The sequence below is a fragment of the Carya illinoinensis genome, chromosome 4 (assembly GCF_018687715.1).
Source record: "Carya illinoinensis cultivar Pawnee chromosome 4, C.illinoinensisPawnee_v1, whole genome shotgun sequence".
In the NCBI taxonomy this organism is placed as follows: domain Eukaryota; kingdom Viridiplantae; phylum Streptophyta; class Magnoliopsida; order Fagales; family Juglandaceae; genus Carya; species Carya illinoinensis.
In genome coordinates, this window is record NC_056755.1 from 14,002,769 (window position 1) to 14,013,407 (window position 10,639).

Consider the following 10,639-nt stretch of genomic DNA (forward strand, 5'->3'; position numbering starts at 1 on the left):
TCGGTTTTTTTTTGTATTTTTCATGTATTTTCAATTTACTTTGTTTTAGATTTTATTAAGAAAAAAAAAGTCAAAAAAATCAAAATATAGAAAACATTATCTCTAGAACCAGGGATCCATAAAGTTTGTGCTCTATTGCAGGGGAGTGAGTGCTTTGTGTGCTGTTTTAAACGTTGATTTAATGTAAAGATCTATCTCTCAGACGGTTAGTTTGGAAGCGCAGGATAAGACCCTGTAAGACATAAAGAAATTTGTGTATTGAAGAATTAAAAAAGTTAAAATTTAACTTATATTTCTCAAATCAAAAATTATAATTATCCATGATATAAATAAATGGAACAATCTTTCACCGTAAAAATAGAACAAAGAATCCTCACTAGTTATTTAAAAAAATTACAATACCACGTTGAACGTCGAGTTTTGAAATAGACCACGCCCAAATGGGCCTGGTATCACACAACTCTATTACCACTACCCCCGGCGCATGTTAGCCCTCTCCGCCGTTCAAATTCTTTCCGGCTCCCGCTACTTTCGAAAGCTTTATTCCATACTCTACACGGCCCGCCGCCTGCCGTCGCAGACGTCGGATCTTGGCTAACGCATAAATGGACGCCCTGTGGGACTCGATCAACGTTCGGGACCTCCTCTCGGCCCGCGATCTATCCGACCCTACATGCCCTCTCTCGGCGCCGGATCTCCGCCTCCTCATCCAGCGCCTGGATTCCCATTCCCTCCACATCAAGTCCAAGGTGCAATCCTACATCGTCTCCCACCACGACCAATTCGCCAACCTTTTCTCCCTCTGCAACGACGCCGTTTCACAGTCCGATCTCATTTCTGCCGATATATCAGATCTGTTGCGGCTGAACTCCGACCGTCCGATCGAAGTGGAGATTAGAGACGCGGTCGAGGAACTGACCGCAAAGACGAGGGAAGCGAGGACCAGTCGGGAGATGTTGGAGCTGGCAAGGGTAATCGTAGGAACGAGCGAGAGGCTTAAGGGCGCCAGGGAAGCCATGCGGAATGGACGGCTCAGCTTCGCCGCTGAGGAAGTGAGGGACTTGGAGAAGGCGCTGAGGGTTCGTGATCGCTACGGTGACGTAGTTGATCAAAGCGAGGGACAGACAGAGCCAGTGGTGTACGGATTGTTGAAGAAGGAGTGGTCGGATTGCTTTGAAGAGGTGCGAATTTTGTTTTCGTATTGGTTTTTTTGGGAAAAGTTTTTGAGTGTTTGTTTTCCTCTTAGGATCTGTTTGGCTGCCGAGAAAATTTGGGGAAAATGAAAGAAAACACCTTAAGAATTTGGGTTCGAGTGTTGGGCAATTTGGTGATTTTTATTTAGTTTGTGATTGTCTTTTTAGATGTCTTGGATTTGGGTTTGTAGATTCAAGAGGTGCTAATGAAATTCATGGAAACTGCGGTGCGTTACGAGCGGGACACCAGTAGACTCAGAGTCCAATATCAATTGAGCCTTCAAGAAATTGATGGGATTGAGCTGCAAACAGTTATTAAAGCCATGGATGTAAGTTAAATCCATGCTTTATTTATGTATGTAAGCATGCATCTATGTATATGTGTGTGTGCATATATATATATATATATGCACACACATATGGACGAAGGTATGAATGTGTATGTTCGAGTGTTTGTACGTGTGTAAGCCAGTATGTTTTTATCTGCATCGGTTTATGTTCAGTTTCTTAAAAGCTAAAGATGTCTGTTAACATTTTCATAATGGAATGATTTTGGTGATCAGAAAATCATTTTACTTTCGGAGGTCTCATGCCAGAATGCGTTGCAATGAGTTCATTTCTCTAATTCTGTTATGGCCCTTTTTTAGGTGGTTGGAATTTTGGATTATGGACTTTCTAAAGTAGCAGATTTGATAATCAAGTATGTTGTCACTCCTGTGGTCAATCATGGAGTGCCAGTTTCATTTGTGGAAGAGCTAACTCAAGACTCAAAAGAAATGACTGAAGCAGTATTGAACATATTACCAACAGGCAAGGTAAATATCGTCCATTGACACTAAAAATTTTTCACTGTTCGTGAGTCTATTTATATGGGCTTCTTCAGGTGTATTTGATTGGTGTTGTTTTGATCAATTGTTGCAGCACTCATTTTTTAACCATGTTCATATGCTTGTTTTCTTTCTACATTTTTGCATTTTACATAGATTCTGGTAATTTTTGTTCGAAATATACTCCCCATAGTTTTCAGATTGAGAATGTTTCTAAGTTTTGTGCTGAAAATAATTTTCTTATAATTTTCAGATTGAAAATGTTGACGGCGAGGCAATCTATTCGGGGATTGTTCAGGTTGTTAAGTTTATCTACAAATGCATATGCTTCGAAAATGATTCTTGGATTCAATCTTTTGGAAGATTAACATGGCCAAGGATATCAGAGCTTATTATTTGTAACTTTCTTTCCAAGGTTTGTTTTCACAAATCTTTTTTGCGAAACGCTATACTTACCTTGTGTACTTGGTTTGCTCACAACTTGCGATAGACAGACTTAATGAGAATAAGACTATACATAAGCTGGGGAATTGGTTTTTTGGTGACATTATATGAGAATCATTCATTTGTATATTCTTCATGCTATGGAGATTTTATTTTAGCAACTTGTGTTGCATTCACCTATTTATCTGTATCTGATTATGTAAGATTTCTTGTTCCAGGTTGTACCTGAAGATGCTTCAAAACTCAGTAACTTTCAGAAGATAATTGAGAGTACGGCTCAGTTTGAGACTGCTTTAAAGGAAATGAGGTTTATTTCAGCATCAGATGATAAGGATAAAAGGTTGACCAACTTTGCTGAAAATGTTGAGGTTCACTTTGCATCTAGGAAAAAGACAGAAATCCTGGCAAATGCTAGAAAATTGCTTATACAATGTGACTTTGACGTTCCTCAAGTGAGCTTTTTAGCCCAGTATTAGTACATTTAGAGTTCAATATTTTAGGGATGTCAGCTTCTAAAATAACGACCTCCTTTTGCTCAATAGGAATACACAAGGAAAAGTCCTGTATTTAAGACTAATGGAATGGCTGTAAATTCTTACGATCAAGTTGTTGACTTGCTTTTTCTGACTGGGAGGTGTGTGGTGTCTAAAGCAGCAACTCAACTAATGAAGCTAGTGCATCAGACGCTGAAGGTAAATAGACCAAAGGACAGAATGTGATTCTCCATTTGTTAGACTAGAAAGATTTAAATGTAAACTTTTTTGCCAACCCTTGAAATTCAAAAGTGATTATATATCTCTACATTCTTTTTTTCACTTGGTGGAAAATTATCCAAACATATAATAAACGGAAATATTTTTTTAACTTTTTTATAAAAGAAAAAAAAAACTTTTGAAACTTTAAATGAGATGTTGACCAGAAATCCAGGAGGAATATATAATTTTATTTTATCACTAAATAAGGAATATATGATATTTTGAAGTAACAAGTTATCTGAAATCTTAAGGGCTAGATGGTATGATTTCTATATAACAAGAACTAGGTGATGTCATATTGGTTATGAAGGAATCTTCTGGTGTTCCTTAAAATTCTTTGGTTAAATCACCAATCAGTGTTTATAATACTTTGAGGGTGTGGTTGTGATTAATGGCAGTTCTTAGCAGGATGTTTGCTTGTCATCCACCAGAGTTGCTCTGGAATTCTATCATGCTGCTAGGGACGCTTTACTTCTATATGAAGTTGTCATTCCTGTGAAGGTTAGTTTATGCAATGCAATTGCATAAAATGAAAGTTGAATTTCTAAATCTTATTACGGCATCAATTTGTGTGTTTATGCCTAAAATGCTAAAGAAATCCTTATAGGCAACATACAACAATAGATTTTGCACCCAACATTTTGAAAAGCTTGGGTTCAATGTTATTGAAGATATCTTTAGAAAATAGTCGTGGGGATGATGATCATCAAACTTTTTATTCTTTATTATTATTATTATTACCAATTTCCAATTATCTAGCCTTGATTTTCTTTTAGCTTAATCTTAATTCCTAGTTTTGAAAGTTACCTATGTTACCTCATTAAGCAAAATTTTGTTAGATTTTAGCTTAAATTTTGTTAGCCTTGATTCTCTGTTTTTTTCATGATCAAATGAAAACTGGTTTAATTTTCTAATATCTTGTATTCCCTTCACTTTTGACTCTTGAAGCTAGAAAAACAGCTTGATTCCATCAATCAGGTTGCTGTTCTCATGCACAATGACTGTCTCTATCTCTCTCAAGAGATACTTGGGCTTGCATTTGAGGTATGAATGAAGTGTTCTACATGCTACTGTATTCATGAAAACAACTCCCCCCCACCTCTCTCTCCCTCTCTCTCATACGCACATGCATCTATGATTGTTCAGGTATGATCTAAAATATGATAAGATCACGATATACACCTAGTAATAGAACTTATCTTCCAAGAACCTTTTTTTTAACTTGGTTTTTACATAATTAATGCTAATAAATTTTTAAAGTTTCTTTTCTATTTTCTGATGAATTTTAATGACAATTGTTTGTTATCAAAGGAAAATAATTTTTTTACAATTAAAACTTTATAAATATCAGTAAGCATAGCTAAGTACATTGGATGTATACAAGAGAAAACACGTAGCTAGGAAGAAGAAATAGATACAAGAAAATCATGAACATTGCCCATTAAAATCTAAAAAAAAAGAAAAAAAGGATTTGTTTCTAATAAATTTTGCAGACATTACTGATAAAAAAAAATAAATAAAATCTAAAGCTATTGCCCAGAAAAGAGTATGTTGAAAAGGAATCTGTTGAGTTCCTCTGGCAACTGCTCCTTATCTTCGAAGTTCCGATCATTTCCTTCCCTCTATATGCACCACAAAAGGGATGTATGGGAACCATTTTCCATATTCCTGCAATGTGTGGGATACCATGAAGACTTCTTCAGCTGGCAAGAAGAATCACCACCCCCCTAGGCATAGCCCGTGCTAACCCAGCTTTGCCAAAAATGTCATCCCATAGGGCCTTGGCAGCCTCACAATGAAGCAACAAGTGGTCCACAGTTTCTGCACTTTTTCTACATGTACAACACCTGTCGATCACAATAATTTGGCATTTCTGTTTGTTGTCCATGGTTATGTCTTCTCTAATGCTTCTGTCCATATAGAGAAAGCAGTCTTTAAAGGCACCTTACTCTTCCAAACGTTCCTCCAAGGGAAGTGGTTACTCTCCTAATTAATGATAACCTATAGAATGAACGGACAGAGAATCTCTCTTTCTCAGAGGGACTCCTTGACATCTTATTTGCTTCTTGATTCCTTAATCCGGTAGAGTCCTATAAATTAAAGAATTCTGTAAGAACCCCAACTAACTTCCCAATCATCCGACGCATAAGGAATTGAACATTCCACCGAGTAGAACCACCTGAAATCTCCAATAACTCTGCCACCGATGACCTGCACACAATCCTATATATGGTAGGGAAATTGTTCTGGAGTGCTCTATGCCACAACAAATTTCATGCTAAAAGATACTTATAAAAAAAAAATATTATGCTAAAAACTGATCCTAGAACCATCCTCCACAATGAGTCTGATGTGTTGAGAAAAGACCGCTCAACCCCTTCAATGTTTTTTCCCATTGACCCACACCATAAGTACCTTGTATCTCCAAAGAGCACCAAGGAAAATAGTAAAGAAATTCGGTCCTATCTTTCTTTTGGTGGTTAGATTGTTTGCTGGCTTATATATCTGATTCTGTTGTTCCAGTATCGGTCAGACTTTCCTAGTTCTATTAAGGAACATGCTGTATTTGCGGATATTGCTCCACGATTTCATCTTATGGCAGAAGAAATACTGCAGAAGCAAATTCAACTTATTATATTTAATTTGAAAGAGGTACAGTCTTGTCTTGAGAGAATACATCATGTAAATCTGACTTCTACATACGAAAATTTAGATTTTTATCTGCCTTCTAGAACTTGCAAAGTGCTATTTTATTACTTAATCAAAACTCTGTTTTATTTTAGGCTGTAGATGGTGCTAATGGATTCCAGAATACCCATCTAAAGCAACAATTCGAATTAGCAAAGTTTAGTGTAGATCAGGTATTGCTGTAAATTTTATGGGTGCTGCTTTTAATTCTTTCTTTCTTACTAATTAAAGGATCCCTCATTTTTGGTTCTTATTTTCGTCTAGTCATTCCTTTAAGCAATTAGATGGAGCTAAAAGAAATTCTTTGATCAGGTCATTTTCATTCTGGAGAAAGTACATATCATATGGGAGCCACTCTTGCTGCCTTCAACTTACAAGAAAAGCATGTGTATGGTTTTAGAGTCAGTTTTTACTAGAATTACAACAGATATTCTCCTTTTAGATGACATAGCTGCAGATGAAACGTTACAGGTAGTCCATCAGACATTCTAAGGCTTTTATCTTTGGCATGCTAATGTATAAAAAGCAATCTAATCCATTATATTTATGTCCCAGCTTCAAAGACTGATTCATCGGATGTTGGATAATCTATCTTCTTTGTTTGAATCCCTGATTGCTGTTGGGCAAAAGGAGAAGCCACAAGAGGACTTATTGCCCTCTGTTGATAATCTCATACCATCTTTATGTAAAATCCGTAAATTGGCAGGCATGACTTCTCTCCTACGCTTAAATTTTCTCTTTAAATTGGTGGATATCCTTTATTTACTTCTACGTTTAATGTTCCTCAGAACTATTAGATATGCCTCTTAAATCCATTACCACTGCTTGGGAAAGTGCACAGCTGGTCAGTTGTTCTTTTACATCATCAGAGGTATGATTTGACTTGTTTGAGCATGTGCCTTTGTTGAGCTTGTGTTATATAGTACCTTCTGATGTTCCCAGCATTCTTCTTTTTTATTTTTTATTTTTATTTTTTTTAGGGAAAATAAAATTTTATTGAAATAAGTAATTAGGCAAAGCCTGAGTACACAGGAGATATACAAAGAGAACACCTAGATACAAGTTAGGAGCTAGATACGGATACAAGAGAATCATGAAAACTAGCCCCATTGAGAACAATAACAGAAGCCCACGAGGATAAAGTATGGAAAAAGAAGCATCTATGATCATCCAATGGTTCCCTATGCGCAAAACTCTGACAATTCATTTCCAGCCAAATGCACCACATGAGACACAGGAATCATATTCCTCACACTAGCAATTTGGAAACCCCTCCAACTAGCAAGAAAATCCACCACGTATCTGGACATGACCCATGCAAATCTAGTCTTGCTAAAAACCTCGTACCAAATGATCCTAACCAGAAATTCACCACTTTTTTATACATATAACACCAATCCACGAATAAGTCCAGGCTTCGTCAAGTTATGGTCAGTATTTTTCTAAGAGAAGCAGTCGTCCAAAAAAAAAAAAAAAGAAACCACCTTGGAAGGCAGCTTGGGCCCCCATATGCATGTCCAGATCATCTTCTCCACCTCAACATTACCAATTCTTGAAGTATGCCACAAGATGAAAAGTTCGGAGATAGCTTTAATTCCCAATTTGGGGCTGTTCTCATAAAGTGAACATTCCACAGTAAAGAGCCACTAGAGCTGTCCAAAATATCCACCATCAAGGCCTCCTAATCATACACCTGGAGTATGGCAGGAAAACGCAATCTTGAAGGCCCTAGCATCAATACCAACTGTCATGCCAAAATTTGACCCTGGATCACTCTCCAACCACAAATCTGAAGTGGCATGCAAGATCCCCCCAAGCATTTCTAATATTTTGCCACAACCCTACACCATGCGCACCTCTCACATTAATTTTTTAATTGGCATCGAGTGTCTGAGAACAGCGTCCCGACTATAATCCCAGGGGTGCACAGGCCAAAGTTTCCTTCAAGTGCATCTCGGGTAATTCAAGGGGAAAATACCCCAGTTCGATGGCCCCTAAAGATTGTTACTCAAGGGGATTTGAACCTTAAACTTGGGGGGAGGACCCTCATATTATTAGAGCACTGAACACGCCACCCCCACCAAACACCCCCCCCCCCCCCTCCCACAAAAAAAAAACACACACCCCTTTTTTTAGGTAAAATGAAATTTTATTGATAGAAAAGAGTAGGTGTAGCCCAAGTACACAAGGCTAGCACTCTCATACTTAAAATCATAATGATCCCCCTTGATGATACCGCCATAACCACTTCCCAAGAAGGGCCTTGTTAAATGACCTCAACTTGGGTACCCCCAACCCTTAGCTAGAGCCTAGAAATCGGGGAACACACCTTGCCCCAACTAACAAGGTGGAACTTGGCCTCATCCCCTATTCCACCCCACAAGAAGGCACATACAATCTTCTCAATATAGTTTGCCACACCTGCGGGTTAGGGAAATAAAGATAACAAGTACATAGGAGGGTTAGAAAGAGTGCTCTTCATTAATGTGATTCTTCTTATGTCAAGTAAGTTCTTTTCCATCCTCTCAATCTGCTTAAGCACGCCGTTCCAAAAAGCCTTCACCTTATAGACAGCCCCCAATGGAAGACCAAGTTATTTCATGGTCAAAGAAGATATCTTGCAGCCCAAAATACTTGCCAAACTTCGAATATTACTCTCAGAATCCACCAGGACCAATTTAGACTATGCAAGACTCACCTTTAGACTGGAGACAGCTTCAAAACAAATTAAAGAGCCTTCAGCAATTGAAGTTCCTAGAATTATAATTATATATTGGCAGATATTCAATAGAACTTCCCCTATGTTTTCATCAGTTAGTGGGTTTACATCTGCACTTATCTCACCTAGTTTTAAAGGGTGGAAGTAGAAAGACCTGATTATGGAAAAGTCCAAATTTAAATTGGATCTGAAATAGAGCTTACTTACAAAAGTGGTTCATGGAGGTTTTCCCTTTCAGTTGGGAGTAAAGCTTACTTGAGCTGATTATCTCATCTATCCTTAGTACCAAAGTTCAATTTAAGGAAATATGAAAAAAAAAACAGAGATTATGATTCCAGACTAGTTTCTGTTTTCTATAAACTTTGTCTATGTTTTGGTGTTCTTGTCTTCTCTAATTATGGAGCTTAAAAATAAACCTTCACATGGTGCATATACGACAAGTTATGAAATATCTGCTGATGAACCTTCTTATGTACATTTTCATTTTTTTTTTTTTGTAATCTTCTACCACTATATCGTTTATACATTTTTCCTTATTTCTGTAAGCTATTCATCTTTTCAGGTGGAAGATTTTATCAAATCCATATTTACAGATTCCCCCTTAAGAAAAGAATGCTTATGGAGGATAGAAAAGACCAGGTTTTAGAAGTTTTCACTCGAACTACTCAGAAATGCCTGCAAGTAAAGAAGAGTAAATTAGTCTACTACTGGCTTCACGGCACTGGTGCTGCAGTTAGTGTTTTAAGGATTGCAATCCTAAGGAACAGAAACAAAAGTTGTCTCAAATTCCAATTGATACAAGGAGCAGAAAAGCAAAAGAAGTTGCTCATCTGCAGTTTTTGTTTGTAAGAGATACTTGTACCGGAGAGAGAGAGAGAGAGAGTTTTGGGAGCTGCCAAAAACTACTACTTGATGAATGCTGTGTTTATCGAAATGTTGTTGGGTAGCATTCGGGCAGCAGATACTCGTTTTGGCCAAGAAGGGGGACGCCTGATGGGCAGCTTGAGAAGCAGAAAGGAAACTCGGTTGCTACCATAAGAAAAAAGAGCAATATGATTCACTGGAGAACATCTCTCTGACTACTTTCCTTGTCAAGCTAGGCTTTGATCACTCCCAACAGCACCGAAACGGTTGTGGCATGGACAGGTGAAGAGTGTATCCGTGCTGAAGAAGATGTTAAAGAAGGATGAGGTTCATGTGTAATGTTATCCCACTTGACATTTTTAAGAATGACCCGATGGTCCTCGACAATACACTTTTGATAATAGCATTTATGCTTACTCGAACAATTAGGGAGTAATTAAATGGAAAACATTCCTAGCAAGGAACAATATCTAGTCGATCTGTAAATAAATAAGATTACTCGAAAAGTCGCTCGAGATTGGTTTGATCAAGCATGAATTTGGCTGATTCTTTATTAAACAAGCCAATGCAACTTTGCATAATGTCTGGCTCGGGGCTTATAAACTTATTTTTAAACATTATCTTTATGTTTATAATAAAAATAATTTGAATAGTAGTAGAGATTATAGGAAATCATATTTCTAATACTTGACATATCAGTTGAGTCATTGTATATAATTATTGACATGTGTAAATAAATTTTATTGAGATATTAGCAAAAAGCTAATATTTATTTGTCAAAACTTGTAAATAAAATTATAAAATATAATATAAATAATTTATTTTATTTAAATGATGCAACTATTAAACAAGTTCGAATTGCTCGCCCGAATATTAAACAGACTGCTTGTGAACATAAAATGCCACTCAATAAAATTCCTGAGTTTCCATTCGAATAAAAATTAAACAAACAAAGGCTTGATCACTTACCATCTACTTGAATTCGACTAGTTTACACCTCTAACTTTAACTAACGGCTAAAAATAAAGCCATATAAAACCTCTGTCCAAAACCTCCCTCCTTCCTTCCCTTCCTCCCTGCACCATACCACTCTTCTATTTTCTCTTTTTAATGTTTTCTCGATTGTTTTTCTCAGTTTTTTTTTTTTTT

The 10,639-nt window shown here is 37.1% G+C and overlaps 1 protein-coding gene across 1 annotated transcript; it reads left to right on the top strand.

Annotated features, from left to right (window-relative positions):
- The first annotated feature begins 394 nt into the window (after nucleotides 1-394).
- Nucleotides 395-10,023, top strand: LOC122307327 (centromere/kinetochore protein zw10 homolog). The gene is made up of 14 exons (XM_043120139.1): nucleotides 395-1,181; nucleotides 1,385-1,522; nucleotides 1,841-2,008; nucleotides 2,274-2,435; nucleotides 2,683-2,916; nucleotides 3,007-3,156; nucleotides 3,628-3,720; nucleotides 4,168-4,263; nucleotides 5,743-5,871; nucleotides 6,003-6,080; nucleotides 6,220-6,378; nucleotides 6,463-6,613; nucleotides 6,696-6,778; nucleotides 9,189-10,023. The coding sequence occupies exons 1-14, from the start codon at nucleotides 606-608 to the stop codon at nucleotides 9,270-9,272; spliced, it is 2,301 nt and encodes a 766-aa protein (XP_042976073.1). The 5' UTR covers nucleotides 395-605; the 3' UTR covers nucleotides 9,273-10,023.
- The last annotated feature ends 616 nt before the right edge of the window (nucleotides 10,024-10,639 follow it).